The 18,698-nt window shown below is 46.0% G+C and overlaps 1 protein-coding gene across 1 annotated transcript; it reads right to left on the bottom strand.

The window, feature by feature from the left end:
• Positions 1-3,121: 3,121 nt before the first annotated feature.
• On the bottom strand, positions 3,122-5,979 carry MRPL11 (mitochondrial ribosomal protein L11). Its single transcript, XM_032642135.1, has 5 exons — positions 5,756-5,979; positions 5,288-5,383; positions 4,771-4,864; positions 4,527-4,686; positions 3,122-3,401 (listed from the first exon to the last, which is right to left on the bottom strand). The coding sequence occupies exons 1-5, from the start codon at positions 5,876-5,878 to the stop codon at positions 3,296-3,298; spliced, it is 579 nt and encodes a 192-aa protein (XP_032498026.1). The 5' UTR covers positions 5,879-5,979; the 3' UTR covers positions 3,122-3,295.
• Positions 5,980-18,698: the final 12,719 nt, after the last annotated feature.

An 18,698-nucleotide genomic window follows, 5' to 3' on the forward strand; every position in this document is an offset into this window, starting at 1 on the left:
GTTAGGACTTGGCACTTTCACTGGGCCCACTGCCAAGGGCCCAGGTTCAACCCCTGGTTGGGGAACTAAGATCCCACAAGCCACACAGTGCAGCCAAAAAAAAAAAAAAAAAAGAAAGAAAGAAAAGAAAATGGACCAAAAAATGGAGACAATTCACCAAAGAACATAGATCTATAGCAAATAAGCACATGAAAAGATTTTCAACAACCCTAGACATTATGGAAACACAAATTAAGACACAACAAGCTATCACAACCCACCTATTAGAACAACGAAAATAATAACAACATCAAGTTCTGAAGAGGCTGCAGAGAAACTGGATCATTCGTGTATTGCTGGGGCAGTGTAAGTAATGTACAGTTACTCTGGAAAATAATTTTGAGGTTTCTTAAACAACTGAAAACACACTTACTCTATGACCCAGCAATTGCACTCCTGGGCATTTATCCCAGAGGAATGAAAATTACATCTTTCAAGAATAACCCCTTTATTTGTAATAGCCAAAAAGTGGAAACAACTAAATGCCCTTCAAGAGATAAATGATTAAACAAATTGTGGTACATCCATACCTTGGAATACTATTCAGCAATTAAAAAGGAACAGACTATTAATACACACAACAACTTGGATGGATCTCAAAGGCATTAGACTGGGTGAGAAAAGAAAACAACCTCAAAAGGACATATACTGTATGAGTTCACTCATGTAACATTCTAGAAATGAGGACAAAGACCTCCCTATAATAGAGGTAGAGAACAGAAAAGTGGTTGCTGGGGATTAGGATAGTAGGAGAGAGGTGGGTGGGTGCAACTATAAAGGAGAGAAGGTAACCAAGATGGGAGCTGTGGGGATTAGGAAGACCTAATCTTGGAAGTGACATGCCAGCACTTCTGCCAGTCTTGGTGACATAGACTAACCCCAGCACAATGTGGGGGAGTGTTAATTACTAGGAGGTAGGGTTCGAGGGCCATTTTGGAAGGTGGCTACTACACCAACTAATTCTGCTACAAGAACATCTAAAACATAATAGGAAAAGGTGGAAAGGATGTAAAAAAAAAGATATATTGTGCTGACTCTAAACAAAAGAGAGATTGGTGTAGGTATATTTAATAATAGACACAACAGACTTTGAGACAAAAAACATTACAAGCAAAGAGTAAATGGGACATGAAAAGTATAGACAGTCTGTTTAGACAATTTTAACTGTCACGGTGAAAGAAAACAGAGAAATGGGGGCTTCCCTGGTGGCGCAGTGGTTGAGAGTCCACCTGCCGATGCAGGGGACACGGGTTCGTGCCCCGGTGTTCGCAAGAGAATTGCTTGTTCTTGAATGATACTAGAGTATGTGTGTGCGTGTGTGATTGTTGTTTTTCTGTTTTTTTGTTTTTGGGTTTTTTTTGTTTTTGCTATTGAGTTGTATGAGTTCTTCATATACTATGGATATCAACTCCTTATCAGGTATACGATTTATAAACATTTTTCTCCTATTCTGTACATTGCCTTTTCATTTTGTTGATGGTTTCCTTTGCTGTGCAGAAGCTTTTTAGTTTGATGTAGTCCCATTGTTTATTTTTGCTTTTTTGCCTTTGCTTTTGCAGTCAAATAAAAAAACTCACTGCCAAGACCAATGTCAAGGAGTCTGTTTTCTTCTAGGAGTTTTATGGTTTCAGGTCTTATGCTTAAGTCTTTAACCTATTTTGAGTTAATTTTTAAAGTTTCATTCTCTTGCACGTGGTTGTCCACTTTTCTCAACACCATTTATTGAAGGGACTGTCCTTTCCCCATTGTATATTCTTGGATCCTTTGTCATAAATTAACTGGCCATATATGCAGTTCTTTCTTCAACCTTTTGAGATAAGCACTATTTTCTCTACCTTATAGATGATGGATCTAAAGCACAGAGTAGTTAAGTAACTTGCCCAAGACAACACAGCTAGAGAGAATGGAAATGAGTGTGGCCTCTGACTGATAACCAGCAAGAAATTGAGGCCCTCATGCAACTGCTCAGAAAGAATTAAATGCTGCCAACAACGACGTGAGTTTGAACGTGGATCCTTCCCCAGTCAAGCCTCAGATGAGACCACAGCCCCAGCTGACACCTTGATTGAAGTTTTGGGAGACCCTGAAGCAGAGGACCAAATGATGTTCATCACGGGGTTGTGTGTATTTTTTTTTTTAATGCAAACAACAAACCTACCCAACAGTTGAGGACTTGGTTAAATAACGGTCTACCCATAAGACAGAATACTAAGTAGCCATTAAAAATTGTTTTAGGAAGATGATTAATAATGAAAAAATGTTCTAAATCATTGCCAAGTTACAAGTAAAAGTAGAATACAACAGTATCTAGAGTATGACCCAAATTTGTTTTATTCTTAAAGTATTATATATAAACACAAAGAAAAAAAACCAAGTAGAAAATATATATACCACAATACTGCCAGGAATCTCATCTAGGTGAGGGGATCACTTGAGGCTTTTCTTTTCTTGTAGGGTTTTTCCTATGCTTTCCAAATCTTCTCAGTGTAAAACCAAGTACCTAGCACATAACAGGTGCTTAGTAAATGTGAATCCCATTTTCCCCCCAACTCCTCCTCTCTTCTCTGAGAGGACAATAGTCCTTGATATTATGACTAATGGGAAAACAAAAGGCCAGGGCTTCCCAAGGACTTCTCCCACCATGGGCAGGTACCTAGTGATGCTTTGCTTCTTCCATGGGTCTGTAGCCATAAACCCCACAATAATTCACATTCAGGTATCACCTGACTCAGAGCCAGGGTCAGCTTAATAGAGGGGCCTGAAGTAGCCCTTGGGATCCAGGGCACGCCATGTAGCAACCCTGCTTGGGGCTGTGACCTGAAGTCCCCAGAGGGTTCTGTCTCTGTTGAGGTGGCAAGTCCCCAAGAGATAGGAGACATTTCTGATGGAAGCAGAAACAACATCTGCTGCCTCTGTACACCCAAGTCCAGCAGCCATGCCCCCACCTACCTCGCCCTTTCTCTCACCCCTGGAAAATGGGAAAACACGGGATTTTCTGCTACCCTTGCCAATTCAGATCCTGAGCAGTTGCTCTGCGTGGATGAGGTCCCTTTCTCTGGGGTCCCAAGGCAGAAACTGAGAGTGGGTGACAAAAGATGTTTATTCACACTTGATCCTCTGATATAACCACACGTGCAAAAATACATAATTTAAAGTCAGAAAAATATAATCAGGTTGATGTGACCTCCCTTCCTCCCCTCTGGCCCAGCCTTCCCAACTGGCCCTCTTCAAAATCCTGGAGGGTGGGGGACAGGGGTCACTTCTTGGCAGCTTCTGCCTGGGCTGCCAAATCTGCCTCTTTCTGAGCAGCCAGGAACAGGGCTCGCTCCTTCTGGAAAGCTGCCAGCTCTTCTGAACTGAGGCTGCAGGTACAGAAAAACAGACGGTAAGTGAAGGGCCGGTCACTGGTGGGGAGCTCACAGCACCATGTCACTGTCTCAGAACCCCTCTCCCCTCCTGCCCCCATACCTTTGCTCATCTGTTTCCTCTGCCAGAATTGCTACCCCACTATAACCTCTGCCTTTCACTCCTTTCTTAAAGCCCTACTCATCTTTTGAGGATGAGCACAGCTACACCCTAGTCCAAAGTAACCTGCCCTTCCTCTGAGCCCCAAAACATTTTGTAAAATGAAGTCATCAGGTGGTGCATGCATATCTCTTTCAGAGCAAGGATCAAATTCACTGACTTCTGTACTCCCAATACAAGTAAAGATCTGAGCCAAGTAAAGTCTATCCCTGTTCCACGCTTAACCCCACTCCTCTTGGGAAACAACCAATCGTCAGCCTTTGCATGGGGTGTGACACCAGCAGCAAGAGGCCAGCGAAGGGTTGAGTGTTGCCCCTGCTGTCGTCTGGCCAGAGGCTCTCCCACTCTACATCTCACTTCAAGAAAACAATTTCTGAGGCCATCCGAAGCCCCATGAGGGGGCCTGCTGCTGGCCTCAGGATCAAGTCTGAATTTGAGAACCAACTAGTCTGTTTGGCTCATGTCCTACTATGTCCCATTCTGCCTCTAGTATTATATACCCAGATCACACTGAACTTCTTTGCTCCATTCCTTCACCTTACATCCTTCACAGGGACTTTTCTACTTCTTGCAATGCTTGCCCCAGGCCTTGACCTCACTTCCCAGGGCTCTGCTCCCTGTTCTGAGGATACCTGTAGTTCCTTTTGTCAACACTGACCATCTGGCAGTATACTGCTCCATTTATGGATCTGCGTCCATCTCTGGACTCTGAGTTCCTTAGAAAGCAAGGTCAAGCACGGCTACCTCCTTCCTAGCTGCATCCAGTGTCCAGAACAATGCCTAACACATGATAGGTACTTAATAAGTATATTCCAAATGAATGAATGAGGCTCCTCACTCCCAAGAATCTAAGATCCATTAACTCAGAAGCTGACTCTCCCACTCAGTGGGCCCTCAGCTTTGTCTCAGAGTCAAGAACTCTCCAGGCCCTCCCCTCACACTGAGCTTCCCCGGAAACTCACTCCTTCACCACACGAATGCCCAGGGAACGGGCAGAGCCAATGATAGAGCGAACAACAGAGGACAGGGGCACGTCCTGCAAGGCGAAGGCGTCATCCTGAGCTTTGACACGGGCGATCTCATACACGTGCTTCAGTGTCACTAGGCCTGCCACCTCTTTCCCTGGGAGCAAGGAACAAATAGCACTTCAGGTGTCACTGCTTCCTTCCAGAGCCCAGAAGCCCAGATGCCCACCCTGCCCCTTACCTGTGTGCCGGGCCCCCTTCTCAATCCCAGCAGCTGCCTTCAGGAAGTAGGAAACAGTGGGTTGGCCAATTTTGATTTCAAATGTCCTGTCAGGCTGAATGGAAAAAAGACACATGAGAATCTTTCTTCCCACCTCCCCCAACCCCTGCTGCCCCAGCCCAGGGAACTTCTAACTTCCTGTCCCCCCTTCCCATAGCTCACCTTCCTTCCCTTTAACTGACAACAAAACCACAGAAGAAACAAATCTGCAACAAACGTCCCTGTCACTTCTATTCCAGGTCCAACTCTGCTCTGGAAGCCCCAGCAAGTTGGAGGAACAAAGGAAAGATCTGCAATATGGCAGCGCGGGTTCAGAAAAGATATGGCCTAGTCTCTACTGTAAAAATGGGGAAAGTGGGGCCGGGTAACAGGAAAACACTTGCCCCAAGTTATGAGCCGAGTAGCAACCCCAGGTGACCAGCTCCAGGGCCTGGGGAGAATGAGAAGGAAACTGGGGATCAGAGTCCCGACTCCTCACCTTCACAAAAATCTTGGTAGGCAGAGGAATGCCTTCTTTGATGTCCTTGGTCTTCTCGTTGAACTCCTTACAGAACTGGTTGATGGAAACGCCTCGCTGTGAGGGAGGCATAGGGGTCAGCGTGCGGAGGAAGGGACGGCTTCCTTTCCCCCGGAGGCTCCATCCATTCTCTCCGTCTTCACTTCCCTAAGCTCCCGTTCTCTTTTCTCTACCCAGATCCAACTACCATTTTATGTGCCAGATGATTCGTATGTTTCACGCCTCTCTATCCTTACAACAGCTCGTAGACGAAGAACAGAGGAAGCTGAACCTCGAAGAGGCTGTGTAACTAACCCAAGGACATACAACGTGTGGGCAGCAGAGCCGCGTTTTAAACCGAGGCCGCTCTGGCCCAGCCAGCACCCGCCACCCGGGTACTAGCTCCCACCCTCCGACGCCTCCCACGCCAGGTTCCTGCCGCGGCTGCACCTGACCCAGGACGGGGCCTAGTGGGGGCCCGGGCATGGCCTGGCCTGCCCGCACGATGGTCCGGATCACGCCGCCGGCCTCGGGCTTCCTGAGGGCCCGAGTGGCCCGGCTTAGCTTCGACATGAGGCGGAGTCCCCGGCCTTAGATCATCTCAGGTCCACAGCAAGAGCTAAGGCTCCTGGCGCCGCCACCTTGGGTTAAAGGTCAAGGGTCCTCACGTTAGGGTAAGGCAGATGAAGCCAACCAATAGCAGCGTTGATTCATCCTTCCGCTCTCCAACTAGTAAGACAAGGAGGATGAGATGAAGCAGAAAAAACTTTTAACTTGCTACCTTAAGATTGAGGAAGGACCCGAATGTCTCAGATACACACGTTCCTCCTGGAGAGCACACAGGCAGTGCCTCAGACAGCTAAACTGGCAGGTGGCCCTTAATATCCGCACTGCATTATGGGTATGGTAGTTTTGACCGCGTATGCGAATCCCACAGCTTGCTATGTCCTGGGGCGCCATCTGCTGGACATAGTGATAATCCCTGGATTGGAAAATAGTTTAACGCTCCTTTTTTAGGAGTGGGGATCTCTTCACTTTCTGAGCCTGTTTCTTCACCTGTTGTTGAAAGGGAAGATGGTTAAGAGTACGGACCTTGGAAGTAAACTGCCTGGTTGCTTCTCTTGCTGGCTGTGAACTTGATCAACTTATTTAATTTATGCTCAGTTTCCCCCTCTGTACAAAGAGGATTATAATAGGTAGTACCTACCCCTGGGATTGTTGTGAGGATTGAGTCAGCAAAGTGCTTTAGAACAATACCTGACACCTAGTCAGCACGTGCTCTTCACTGTACAATAAGGACAAAACCTTGCAGAGCTCTTGTGAGGCTTAAGAGGCCCAGAACGTAGTTGATACATCACCTGTGTCCAATAAAATAAGCCAGCATCTTGTTGTTGTTGTTATTATTATTATTTTTAGCATTTGCTACTTGCCAGGCACTGTGCTAAGGGCATTATTATCTCATTTAATCCTCACAATGGCATGACGTATATTGTTTTATTATACCCCCTTTACAAATGAGAAATTGAGGCACAAAATGAGGCCCTAAAACACCTACCCTGTATGTGACAGGGCTGGGAAAGAAATATGAGATTATCTGATTCTAGACCTTGTTCTGTTTACCACAAGTCTGTACTGCTGTAATCCCTGGTTAAATGATATAATCCATGTAAAATGATATGATCCATGTAAAACCACACTGTAAACTGTGAGACACATAAACTTTTTATTCTGTATTCGCATTGGACTCCCACTAAGTAAATGTGATTGCTCCTGTCTCTGAAGTCTATCGAGTTCTTATAACGCTCAGCCTCATAAACCTTCTCAAGACTCTGGAACCACGAAGGCTCTTTGATTTACTAGCTGTAAAACCTGGGGCACAGTAGTTAACTTCCCTGTGCTTCCATTTCCTCACTAGTAAGATGGGGCTGAATATAATACCTACCTCACAGGAAATTAGTTAATTCAGGTAAAGCACATAGAAGAGGGCCTGGCCCAGAGCAAGCCAAGCTGGATAGGATTTATCTCTGGGTGCCCCACATCACCCGACCTATATTTACAAAGTTATTTACACATAAAGAAATAAATCCTTCCTGAATGATTCCCGACAGGAATCAGGAAGTAAATGGGCATGGCAGGTGCTCAGGGAGCCAAGAATGTGGCCTGGCACAAACTGGGCTCCATTGGGTGCAATTTCCACTTCCTGTCAGTGAAAGGACAGTTTTGATTACTCAGCTCTTACAGATTATAAGGAAGCAACTCCCTAGTCTGCCTTTGGATATGTGGGAGGCCAGACTGTTCAGTGGCGAAGATGAGCCCAGACAGGCGAGTGAGGACCCGATCTCACAGGTCTTGCTAGCCTGATAAGGAGTGCGGGCTATACAGTAGGAAGCCATTGAAGAGTGTTAAGTATTTGCACCATATTTGCATTTTGAAAAGGTGACCCTGGCTTGGATGTGTAGAGGGATTGGAGGAGAGCAGGGATTGTATGCAGCGAGACCGATTAGGTCAGGGCAGTAAGACGGTGCAGAGAGAACGGTAGCTTGGGACCAGTCCAAGAGATACTTAGAATATAGAGTTTACTTTAGTCAACAAATGCCTGTGTAGTATGAAGTGTGTACATCTTTATGAAGAGTAACTCATTTTTTAAAAAATAAATTTATTTATTTATTTTTGGCTGCGTTGGGTCTTCGTTGCTGCACGCGGTCTTTCTCTAGTTGCGGTGAATGGGGGCTGCTCTTCATTGCGGCGTGCGGGCTTCTCATTGCGGTGGCTTCTCTTGTTGCAGAACATGGGCTCTAGGTGCGTGGGCTTCAGTAGTTGTGGCACACGGGCTCAGTAGTTGTGGCGCACAGGCTTAGTTGCTCCACGCTCCGCGGCATGTGGGATCTTCCTGGACCAGGGCTCGAACCCATGTCCCCTGCATTGGCAGGCGGATTCTTAACCACTGCACCACCAGGGAAGTCCAAGGATAACTCATTTAAATCTCATTGCAATCCTTTGAGATATAGGTGCTATTATTATGCCCACTTTATAGATGAGGAAACTGAAGCACAGAGAGGTTAAGTTACTTGTCCAAACTTAAACTGCTAGAATGTGGCAGTGTCAGGATTTGAACCCAGACTTTTTGGCTCTAAGGATTCATGCACTTGACCATTCCCTAGGCTGCCACACAAATCAGCAGAAGTTAGTGCTTGATGGGTAATTTGTGGAAGGAGGGGGAGAGAAGCATCACGAGTGATGCCCAGAATTCTGGCCTGAATAATCATGTAAATGAATGATTAGACCTTTCACTTTTTTTTTTTTTTTTGGCGGTACACGGGCCTCTCACTGCTGTGGCCTCTCCCGTTGCGGAGCACAGGCTCCGGACGCGCAGGCTCAGCGGCCATGGCTCACGGGCCCAGCCGCTCCGCAGCATGTGGGATCTTCCCGGACCGGGGCATGAACCCGTGTCCCCTGCATCGGCAGGCGGACTCTCAACCACTGCGCCACCAGGGAAGCCCTAGGCCTTTCACTTTTAACGCTGGAGACACAGGAGTTGTAGGTTCAGGTAGAAGACAATGAGTTGAGTTTGGGTGTGTCTGTGTGACACCCGTCTGAAGGGTATGATCTGGGAGAGAAGCAGACAGGAACACTGGCCTCTGTAACATAGAGACTGGTAGTCTTTGAGGCCAGGGCCAGGAGTGAGATTGCCTGGGGTGGAGAGAAGAGATGAGAAGAGAACTCACATTTAAAGGGTGAAAAGAAGAGTGACTTCCTCAGCAGTCCAGCAGTTAAGACTCCTCACTTCCACTGCAGGGGGTACAGGTTCGATCCCTGGTCGGGGAGCTAAGTAAGACCCCATATGCTGCGTGGTGCGGCCAAAGATTTTTTAAAAGTAAATAAAACAAAATAAAGAGTGAAGGGACTTCCCTGGTGGTACAGTGATTAAGAATCCGCCTGCCGGGCTTCCCTGGTGGCGCAGTGGTTGAGAGTCCGCCTGCCAATGCAGGGGACGCGGGTTCGTGCCCCGGTCCGGGAAGATCCCACATGCCGCGGAGCGGCTGGGCCCGTGAGCCATGGCCGCTGGGCCTGCGCGTCCGGAGCCTGTGCTCCGCGGCGGGAGAGGCCGCAGCATTGAGAGGCCCGCGTAACGCAAAAAAAAAAAAAAAAAAAAAAAAAAAAAAGAATCCGCCTGCCAATGCAGGGGACACAGGTTCGAGCCCTGCTCCAGGAAAATCCCACATGCCGCGGAGCAACTAAGCCCGTGCGCCACAACTACTGAACCTGCGCTCTAGAGCCTGAGCCACATCTACTGAGCCTGCGTGCCACAACTACTGAAGCCTGCGTGCCTACAGCACATGCTCCGCAACAAGAGAAGCCACTGCAGTGAGAAGCCTGCACACCACAATGAAGAGTAGCCCCCGCTCATCGCAACTAGAGAAAAGCCTACGCGCAGCAACGAAGACCCAACACAGCCAAAAATAAATTAATTAATTAAAATAAATAAAGAGTGAAAAGAAGAGAAGGAGGAGTGAGCAGAGGAAACGGAAAAGGAGCAGTTACGGAGCTGGGAGGAAGAGCAGGAGAATGAGGCATCTGCAGCTGCCGGAGAAGAGTCAGAGAAAAAGGAAATGAGAAAGTGGAGATCAAGCGAAAACTGAGCCTGTATCCCATGGAAAATGGAAAAGCCTGGACAAAATATTTGTGGGTGGGGGCTTTGCAGACCCCCAAAGTACACAGTATCAAAGATTCACTGGGCTGCAAGAGGAAAGAGGAAAGAGGGATAGAGTGACAAGAGGAGGGATGTAGTGGTCCATGGCCCATCCCCATACCTTGCCCTGTGCAATCTCTTCCTTCTGGCTGTTCATTTGTACCCTTTGAAATATTCTTTGTAATAAACTGCAATCGTATAAGTAAATTGTTTTCCTGAGTTCTGTGAGCAGTTTTAGCAAATGATGGAACCCAAGGAGTAGGTTGTGGAAACATTTTATTTTTATTTTTTAAAGTTTTTTTTTGAATTTTACTTTATTTTTTTATACAGCAGGTTCTTATTAGTCATCTATTTTATACATATTAGTGTATACACGTCAATCCCAATCTCCCAATTCATCACACCACCGCCCACCCCATGCTGCTTTCACCCCTTGGTGTCCATATGTTTGTTCTCTATATCTGTGACTCAATTTCTGCCCTGCAAACCAGTTCATCTGTACCATATTTCTAGGTTCCACATATATGCGTTAATATAAGATATCTGTTTTTTTCTTTCTGACTTACTTCACTCTGTATGACAGTCTTTAGATCCATCCACGTCTCAACAAATGACCCAATTTCATTCCTTTTTATGGCTGAGTAATATTCCATTGTATATACGTAGCACATCTTCTTTATCCATTCGTCTGTCAATGGGCATTTAGGTTGCTTCTGTGACCTGGCTATTGTAAATAGTGCTGCAATGAACATTGGGGTGCATGTATCTTTTTGAATTATGGTTTTCTCTGGGTATATGCCCAGCAGTGGGATTGCTGGGTCATATGGTAATTCTATGTTTAGTTTTTTAAGGAAGCTCCATACTGTTCTCCATAGTGGCTGTATCAATTTCCATTCCCACCAACAGTGCAAGAGGGTTCCCTTTTCTCCACACCCTCTCCAGCATTTGTTGTTTGTAGATTTTCTGATGATGTCCATTCTAACTGGTGTGAGGTGATACCTCATTGTAGTTTTGATTTGCATTTCTCTAATAATTATGTTATGTTGAGCAGCTTTTCATGTGCTTCTTGGCCATCTGTATGTCTTCTTTGGAGAAATGTCTATTGAGATCTGCCCATTTTTGAATTGGGTTGTTGGTTTTTTTAATATTGAGCTGCATGAGCTGTTTATATATTTTGGAGATTAATCCTTTGTCGGTTGATTCATTTGCAAATATTTTCTCCCAGTCTGAGGGCTGTCTTTTCGTCTTGTTTGTAGTTTCCTTTGCTTTGCAAAAACTTTTAAGTTTCGTTAGGTCCCATTTGTTTATTTTTGTTTTTATTTCCATTACTCTAGGAGGTGGATCAAAAAATATGTTGCTGTGATTTATGTCGAAGAGTGTTCTGCCTATGTTTTCCTCTAAGAGTTTTATAGTGTCCAGTCTTACATTTAGGTCTCTAATCCTTTTTTTTTTTTTTTTGCGGTACGCGGGCCTCTCACTGTTGTGGTCTCTCCCGTTGCGGAGCACAGGCTCCGGATGCGCAGGCTCATCTGTTTGTGTCATCTTCGATTTCTTTCATCAGTGTCTTATAGTTTTTCTGAGTACAGGTCTTTTACCTCCTTAGGTAGGTTTATTCCTAGGTATTTTATTCTTTTTGTTGCAGTGGTGAATGGGATTGTTTCCTTCATTTCTCTTTCTGATCTTTCACTGTTAGTGTATAGGAATGCAAGAGATTTCTGTGCATTAATTTTGTATCCTGCAACTTTACCAAATTCATTGATTAGCTCCAGTAGTTTTCTGGTGGCATCTTTAGGATTCTCTATGTATAGTATCATGTCATCTGCAAACAGTGACAGTTTTACTTCTTCTTTTCCAACTTGAATTAATTTTTCTTCTCTGATGCCGTGGCTAGGACTTCCAAAACTATGTTGAATAATAGTGGTGAAAATGGACATCCTTGTCTTGTTCCTGATCTTAGAGGAAATGCTTTCAGTTTTTCACCATTGAGAATGATGTTTGCTGTGGGTTTGTCATATATGGCCTTTATTATGTTGAGGTAGGTTCCATTTATGTCCACTTTCCGGAGAGTTTTTATCAAAATGGGTGTTGAATTTTGTCAAAAGCTTTTTTTGCATCTATTGAGATGATCATATGTTTTTGTTTTGGTTTTTGGTTTTTTTTGTGGTACGCGGGCCTCTCACTGTTGTGGCCTCTCCCGTTGCGGAGCACAGGCTCCGGACGCGCAGGCTCAGCGGCCATGGCTCACGGGCCCAGCCGCTCCGCGGCATGTGGGATCTTCCCGGACCAGGGCACGAACCCGTGTCCCCTGCATCGGCAGGTGGACTCTCAACCACTGCGCCACCAGGGAAGCCCCCTAACTGCTTTTTGTAGTGGACACATTTAGGTCCAATCCATGACCTTGGTGTTCCCCCATTCTCTGAAAATGCACCTCCAATCCATGGGGTTGGACCCAGCAACTATTTTTATATGACGTGATCCTGCCTATCTGTAGTTGACTGGCCAGGAGCGAGCATCTCACCCAAGCTGGGCCAGAGTTCCTCCCCTTGTAATTTTTCATCAAAAGTTAGAAATTCTATTCTCAATTTGGACTGGCTTCCTGAAAGGAGAAGATATCAAAACTTGGGAGATGTGGAGCAGCCACTTCCTACCTCAGAACAAGTATGTTGGTCTGAAGGGAGGGAAGAGTGATGCCAACATACAGAGAGACAAAGAGACAAAAAGTGGGGAGAGACAGTTCCTTTCAGGTTCTCGCTGTCTGTTGCCACTCCTCAGGAAGAACTGCTTTCAGGTTTCTAAGGGTGTCTGTCAAGGTTCTTAATTTCAAGTATAGAAGCCAATTCTGGTCAACCTAAGCAGGAAGAAAATTTATGAAGGATACTCAGTAACTCACAGGATCTCCAGGCTGTTCAGGGAACTAGGCACAGTAGCTAGGCAAGTGGGAACACACCCAAAATCGTGACACAGAACTGGTCCTAAGAATACACCACTGCCCACGCTGGGCATAGCATCTTCACCACTGGCACCGCTGGCAGAGGGCTGCAGACTCTGCCGTTGGAACTACTTTTACTGCTGCTTCCGAAATTGGACATGGCCACTGTCTCCTCCACATCTGCTTCTTTAGGAAGCAGCCTCTGATTCAGTCTGAAGCAGATGCCTCTGCCTGGGAAGAATCTAAGACATGTGTCTGCACCCTAGATGCAAGGGATGCTGGGAAAGGGAATACCTGGCATTTTCAACCTTTATAGTTGGAACTAGTCTCTGTCTCATCAAGTTGGGTTCACACACACACACACACACACACACACACACGGGAAAAGGTTTCAGATTATGGACAGCCAAAAATATATCAAACGTCTCTCACACTAGGATTCTGTAATACCCTGTTGCATCTAATTATGGAATCTCTCCTCTTTTTTTTCCTCCATATACAATCCATAAATAATACAGAAATTGGTGCCAGGAGTGGGGTTTGAAAGTAACAATCATAAAAACTATGGAACTGTCCAAATACAGTAGAGGCCGAGTTGTAAGTAGGGATAATTTTCATGACCTAGGATGGAAGTGGCAGTTCTTGTATCCAGTGGCAAAGCAGTTAGTTCAATTATCCCCCAGTGTCTCTTGAGACTCAGGTCAGGTGCCCACCAAGGGTGAAGCTTTGGCATAGCAAAACCAGTTTTCCATGATTCTCCAGCTCTACAGCAGAAAAAAGCTATCTCTGAGTCTCCATTCCAAATTCCCAACAGACATAATGTGATTGGCCCAGCCTGGGTTACACTGGCACCCCTACTCCCTTTAGCTGTGGCCAGGGAATGATATCACAAAGATAAACATGATTGCTGGGGATGCAGCACTGGGGATTAGGGGATTAGGGAGAAGTAGGTTCATTGGTGTGACCCAAGGCAAGTACTTAAAAACTCTGTTGATCAGTGGGTAAATAAATGAATAAATCAAGCTATCAACATTTGAAGCTCTAGGGGCCCTTCTTATGCCCTCCCATAGCTTTTCTTCTGTCTGTGCACCTGCTGTCACTGGCTTCCTCAGCTCCTCTTCACTCACTCTGGCCATGGCTATCTCAGCCTCACCAGCCTCCTCTACATCCTGACTTTTCAGCTGGAACAACTCCCTACCCATTCAAATTACAGAATGTGAGGGTTTGATTGAACCAACTCTTCTTTTTTCTTTCTTTTTAAAAATAAATTTATTTATTTTATTTTATTCATTTTTGGCTGTGTTGGGTCTTCGTTGCTGTGTGCAGGTTTTTCTCTAGTTGCAGCGAGCGGGGGCTACTGTTCATTGTGGTGGCTTCTCTTGTTGTGGAGCACAGGCTCTGGGTGCGTGGGCTTCAGTAGTTGTGGTTCACGGGCTCTAGAGCGCAGGCTCAGTAGTTGTGGCGCATCGGCTCAGTTGCTCCGTGGCATGTGGAATCTTCCCGGACCAGGGTTCGAACCCATGCCCCCTACAATGGCAGGCGGATTCTTAACCACTGAGCCACCAGGGACGCCCCTGAACCAACTCATCTTATTTTTAACATTTTTATTATAAAATACAATAAACAAACCAAAAGCTCATACAACATAAATGTACAGCTTAACAAACATTAAACGAGCACTCAGGTGAGTGCCACTCTGTCAAGACACCAAACAGCAACCTGGACAGCACCCCAGACAGCACTCCGGAGCGCCCGCTGTTCTCCTTCCAGCCTGATTTTCAGAGTGTTAACTTCCTTGCCTTTCTAATTAGTTTTACCACCAAAGTAAGCATCTTGAACTGACATAGCTTAGTTTGGACTATTTTTGAGATTTATATCAATATAATTATAGAGTATGATTATATAATTAATATAATAATATAATTATAGAGTATGAATTCTGCTGTTTAGCTTCTTCTACTCAATGTTATTATTTTTTGCTTGTTTTGTTTTGTTCTATTTTGTTCTTTTTTAGTAAAAGTTATATTGAGGTATAATTCACATATCATACAATTCACCAATTTAAAGTGTACAGCTTAGTGGTTTTGGGTATGTTCACGGATACATGTAACCATCACCACCGTCAGTTCTGGAACATTTTCATTACCACAAAGAGAAACTCATACCCTTTAGCTATCACCCCTCACTCCACCATCCCTCCCTGGCTAAATAAGCACTAATCCACTTTCTGTCTATAGATTTTCCTATTTTGATATTTCTTGTAAATGAAATCATACAACATGCAGTGTTTTATGACTGACTTCTTTCACTTAGCATAATGTTTTCAAGGTTGTCGCATATATCAGTACTTTGTTCCTTTCTATGGCTGAATAATATTCCATTGTATAGATACACTACATTTTGTTTATCCATTCAACAATTGATGAACACTTGGGTTGTCCACGTTTTGGCTATTATGAATAATGCTACCATAAATATGTGTGTAAAAATTTTTGTGTGGGCATATGTTTTCATTTCTCTTGGGCCTATCCCTAGGAGTGGAATTGCTGGGTCACATGGTAACTATGTTTAACTGTCGGAAGCAATGCTGGTGGCTGCAGCATTTTACAATCCCACAGTCAGTGTGTGAGGGTGCCGATTTCCCCACATCCTGACAACACCTGCCTGTTTTTTTTCCTAGTCTATGTGTCATCCTTTCCTGTTGGAAACTGAAGCTTTTAGATAATATATTGTGGCACCTTTGCATTTGCCACCCCCCAAGGGCTTATATTGTTATTTGCTTGTTTAGTGACTGGGTGGATTATTTTAGTAAAGTCCATCCCCCTTTCCCACAGCCTGAGTTTAAAGCCTCTGTCCTTGGTCCTCAGTCTGCATGCCCACCTCAGTCACCTGGGATGACTGATTTGGGCAGAGCTCTCCTCGACTGACTCTTTCCCTGACCACACCCAGCTGTTAAACTCCACTCATTGCCAGCTGAGTTCTCTATTGTTTTCAACAATGTCCTAGAACATAAATTGTTCCACAAGCTGATCCAATCAAGTTTGGACTCTGAAGGAATAGAGTTTGGATCCCTAAATCTATCTGAGGGGTCTGTCTTTTCCCAGCCCCACGCTTCTATCTACAACAAGGCCTCAAAGGCACAGCTCAGCATCTTAGCTCTTCCTTATCCATTCCTCTGCAAATCTCTTAGCCCAGAAAGCATTTGTTGTTGGTTTGTTTGTTTGTTTTCAACATCCTTTCTCAACTAGATGCACAAATACTCTTCCAAACTGTTTATGTGAGCCCCTATCTCTGGGCACTTGAACCCAAGAATTGAAGAAATACAGGCTGTATCTTGTTCCTTTCTTTGTCCCCTTTTTAAAAAGCAATAGGGGGCTTCCCTGGTGGCGCAGTGGTTGAGAGTCCGCCTGCCGATGTAGGGGACACGGGTTCGTGCCCCGATCCGGGAAGATCCCACATGCCGCGGAGCAGCTGGGCCCGTGAGCTATGGCCGAAAAAAAAAAAAAAAAAAAAAAGCAATAGGGTTGGGACTCCCCTGGTGGAGCAGTGGTTAAGAATCCGCCTACCAATGCAGGGGACACGGGTTTGAGCCCTGGTTCGGGAATATCCCACATGCCGCGGAGCAACTAAGCCGGTGCACCACAACTACTGAGCCTGCGCTCTAGAGCCCACGTGCCACAACTACTGAGCCTGCATGCTGCAACTACTGAAGCCCACATGCCTAGAGCCCACGCTCTGCAACAAGAGAAGCCACCACAATGAGAAGCCTGCACACCGCAGCAAAGAGTAGCCCCCGCTCGCCTAAGACCCAAAGCAGCCAAGAAAAAGAAGCAATAGGGTCAAGATCTAGATTGAAGAGAGAAGGGAGGGGCTGAACAAAAAGGTTTTCAAAACAATACTGCACATTTTTATCCCACTTCAGGAAGGTACTATTATTATTCCCATTTTATAAATACAGGAAGTGATGCCTAGAGAGATTAAGAAGCTGGAGTTCTTTTTTTTTTTTTTTTAATATTTATTTATTTATTTGGCTGCACCGGGTCTTAGTTGCAGCACACGCAGGATCTTTTAGTTGCGGCATGTGGGATCTGGTTCCCTGACCAGGGATCAAACCCAGACCCCCCTGCATTGGGAGCGCGGAGCCTTTGCCACTGAACCACCAGGGAAGTCCCGAAGCTGGAGTTCTTAGGACAGAGCATGGGCCTTAGAGCCAGAAGCCAAGGCTGGGACTTGAGATTCTGTGTCTGTTGGTGGTGTTCCAACCCACCCTTCCTCTCCCTGACCTGGACAATGCAATGCTTCAATCAGGCTCATCACGTGCTCCCAGAGGTCCCTCCTGGTCTGGCTGTACCCACCATGCAGCTCCAAGCCCAGTGCTCTACCACAGGAGAAATCTCTGCCTCCTGGGACAAAGCCTTGGAACCTCTCTTAGCCCTTCCTGCAGTCTGGTGTCAGGTCGTAGCACGGGGGCTCTGGTCAAACGTCAGTTCCATACTTGCCTGGCTGTGTGACCTGGCTGCCCACTCCCACCCCAGCCTCACTTTTCTCATCTGTAAACTGGGAATTCTAACAGTAATTCAGTACGTGTTCACAGAGGGCCTGCTCTGGCAGAAAATGTGCTGGAAGCTGGGAGTGCAAAAGGGAGTAAGACTGTCGCAGTGTCCCTGTGTTCTATTATGGCTGTGCATACCTGGCATGCAGGTGGGCATACTGTAGGCAGTCAGGGATGGAAGCTACCCTGTGGTGCAGGATTTGTATGACCTGCTGCTGGCAGCTCAGCAGTCCAGCCTGCCCTGTGGTGGCCTCTCAGGGAGTTTCTCTTTGATTAATGACTGCTTTTGTCCTCAAAGGGTGTGCTGTCAGCTGCTTTCTTGTTTCATCTGGCTGCTGGGGCCCCAGAACAGTTGGCAAAGCAGTTGGTATCTTGGACTATTTTTAGGTGGCGGAGTTAGTGGGGTGTGTGGATGTGGTGGGGCCCAGGAGGAGCCTTGGAGACGGGCAGCTTCATAAACAACAAGTTGGGGAGACGGAGGGGAAGTGTGCCCCCTCTCAGGAATGTGTGGGCAAACTTTCACTTATCCTTCTTGACTGGGGCCAAAGGTGGCCTCCTCTGTGCAGCCTTCCTTGATTTCCTCAATAAAACATGCACTCCAAAGATGCAAATTAAAGGTCCACCCTCTGGGCTTCCCCCAGCTCTTGGTTATAGTTCCAAACAGACCAAGAGATAATGAGCTCTAGGGATCTTATCTGATGCATCTCTGGGTCTCTCTGGCTCTGCACCTCTGAGTGCTGTCCAGACTTCCCAAGTCATAACAGCAAGGTATAGAAGTTAGGAGTCCGGACTCTGGAGTCACATAGCTGAGATCCACTCTTGGGCCCTTTCTAGGAAAATAATCACGACCAAGTCAGGTTCCTAAATCTCTGTTTTCTCATCTTTAAAATGGGTGATGGGGCTTCCCTGGTGGCACAGTGGTTGAGAGTCCGCCTGCCAATGCAGGGGACACGGGTTCGTGCCCCGGTCCGCGAAGATCCCACATGCCGCGGAGCGGCTGGGCCCGTGAGCCATGGCTGCTGAGCTTGCGTGTCCGGAGCCTGTGCTCCGCAACGGGAGAGGCCACAACAGTGAGAGGCCCGTGTACCGCTAAAAAAAAAAAAAAAAAAAAAAAAAATGGGTGATTATAGTGCCTGTCTCCCAAGAATTAAAGGGCTTATTTTGTTCAAAGTACAGCACATAGCACCTGGCACAGACTGACAGACGAGATCTCTTGCAAGCC

The sequence above is a fragment of the Phocoena sinus genome, chromosome 8 (assembly GCF_008692025.1).
Source record: "Phocoena sinus isolate mPhoSin1 chromosome 8, mPhoSin1.pri, whole genome shotgun sequence".
NCBI classification, from domain to species: Eukaryota; Metazoa; Chordata; class Mammalia; order Artiodactyla; family Phocoenidae; genus Phocoena; species Phocoena sinus.